This window comes from Echinops telfairi, unplaced genomic scaffold (assembly GCF_000313985.2).
Source record: "Echinops telfairi isolate 266 unplaced genomic scaffold, ASM31398v2 ScPeMD7_7413;HRSCAF=8451, whole genome shotgun sequence".
In the NCBI taxonomy this organism is placed as follows: Eukaryota; Metazoa; Chordata; class Mammalia; order Afrosoricida; family Tenrecidae; genus Echinops; species Echinops telfairi.
In genome coordinates this window covers 467,443-468,732 of record NW_022111313.1, presented here as the reverse complement: position 1 = coordinate 468,732, position 1,290 = coordinate 467,443, and the positions used below count along the sequence as shown (strand labels likewise).

Here is a 1,290-nt window from a genome sequence, read left to right as displayed (position 1 = left end):
CGCGCCCGGAACGTTGCGCGCAGGGCTCGTGAGCGTCGCGGGGGGGCACTCGCGAGGGACGGACAGGAAGAGGGCCGGGGGGGACGCCAGAACCCGGGACCACAGCACGGAAACGGCCCGGGGCTGGGCAGCAGCCGTAGCCGGGGATGGAGGGAGCCGGACAAGAGGCGTGAGGAGGCCGCGAGGCCGGCCCCGCTGCCCCCCTGGAGGCCGTGGCCTGCTGGCAGTGGACGATAGGCCACCCAGGCGGGGGCAGGGGTCAGGAGGTCGTCCCTTGGCAGGCCCAGGCGAGGCCTCCGAAGGGGGCCCAGGCCGGGCCTCTGGTGGGGAAACTGAGTCAGGGCCACTTCCGGGAGCCCCGCCTAGACGTTTCAGAGCCAAGTTACGGATAGTGGGCAAAGACCCTCGGGGGTCTCAGGGACTAAGGAGGGTAGGGGGCTTCAGGGTCTCCCCGTACAGAGCCGGATTGGCGAGTTAGACGCTTGTAGATCCAAGGTTGGATTGGGGTGGGGGGCTCTGGGACTTTGTCTCGCCACGCAAGGATTGGGGGGATTTAAGTGCTTGGAGATCGAAGTCAAGGCTTGAGTAGGGGGAGTCAGACAATTGGAAAGCCTAGGAGGTTATTTGGGGAGGGGTCTTTGCGCCTCGGAGAAGCGCAAAGCTGCGCCGCCGCTTGGGCTGCAGGCCTGAGGCCTTGTCCAGAGAGGCTCCTGTCCAGGTCGGGCCGTCCAAGGCCAAGTCACGAGAAAGACAGTGACTCAATCAGGCTTCTCAGTGGTGGGGGGGGCCCCTGCCAGGGGGGTCACAAAGGGGGAGACATGGCCACCAGGCGTTTAACCGACGCTTTCTTGTTGTTGCGGAATAATTCCATCCAAAACCGGCAGCTGTTAGCCGAGCAAGTGAGTAGTCACACCACCTCCAGCCCTCTGCATTCACGTAGCATTGCTGCGGTGAGTCTTCGGCGTCCCCGACACACGGCCCGTGTGCACTGCGGCTGTCTGTCTGTCTGTCTCTGTCTGTCTCTCTGTTTGAAACAAGACGGTGAGAACCATAAGGAAATGCAGGCCTCTTGGCTAGAGTCTGGGGGCATCCATAACCCTGGCTGGGGGTGGGGGTGGGGGACAAACCAGACTAGGCCCTGCTGCACCTCACTTCCGCCGCCCGCCCCCGCCCCCGTCGTCACCGCTCCACCAGCCTCCAATTTACATATGTTTTGGCCCCAAGATTTGGGAGCCCAGGCTTTGCTGAGCCCCCGGTGCTTTTTTTGTGTCTCTGTTAAGCGCCTCCCCC

The 1,290-nt window shown here is 63.6% G+C and overlaps 1 protein-coding gene across 7 annotated transcripts in view; it reads left to right on the top strand.

Annotated features, from left to right (window-relative positions):
* The window catches only part of STX16 (syntaxin 16), a 26,984-nt gene that overhangs the window by 7,246 nt on the left and 18,448 nt on the right, over positions 1-1,290 (top strand). For 2 of the 7 annotated variants that reach the window (XM_004717135.2, XM_004717136.2), the window contains exon 1: positions 122-899. The exons of 3 other annotated variants lie outside the window; for them this stretch is intronic. In XM_004717135.2, coding sequence (XP_004717192.1) covers positions 819-899 — 81 coding nt within the window. In that variant the 5' untranslated portion in view covers positions 122-818. Of the gene's footprint in view, positions 1-121; positions 951-1,290 lie in introns of those variants that run through there. 2 more of the 7 variants (XM_004717133.2, XM_004717134.2) reach the window with 1 other exon arrangement.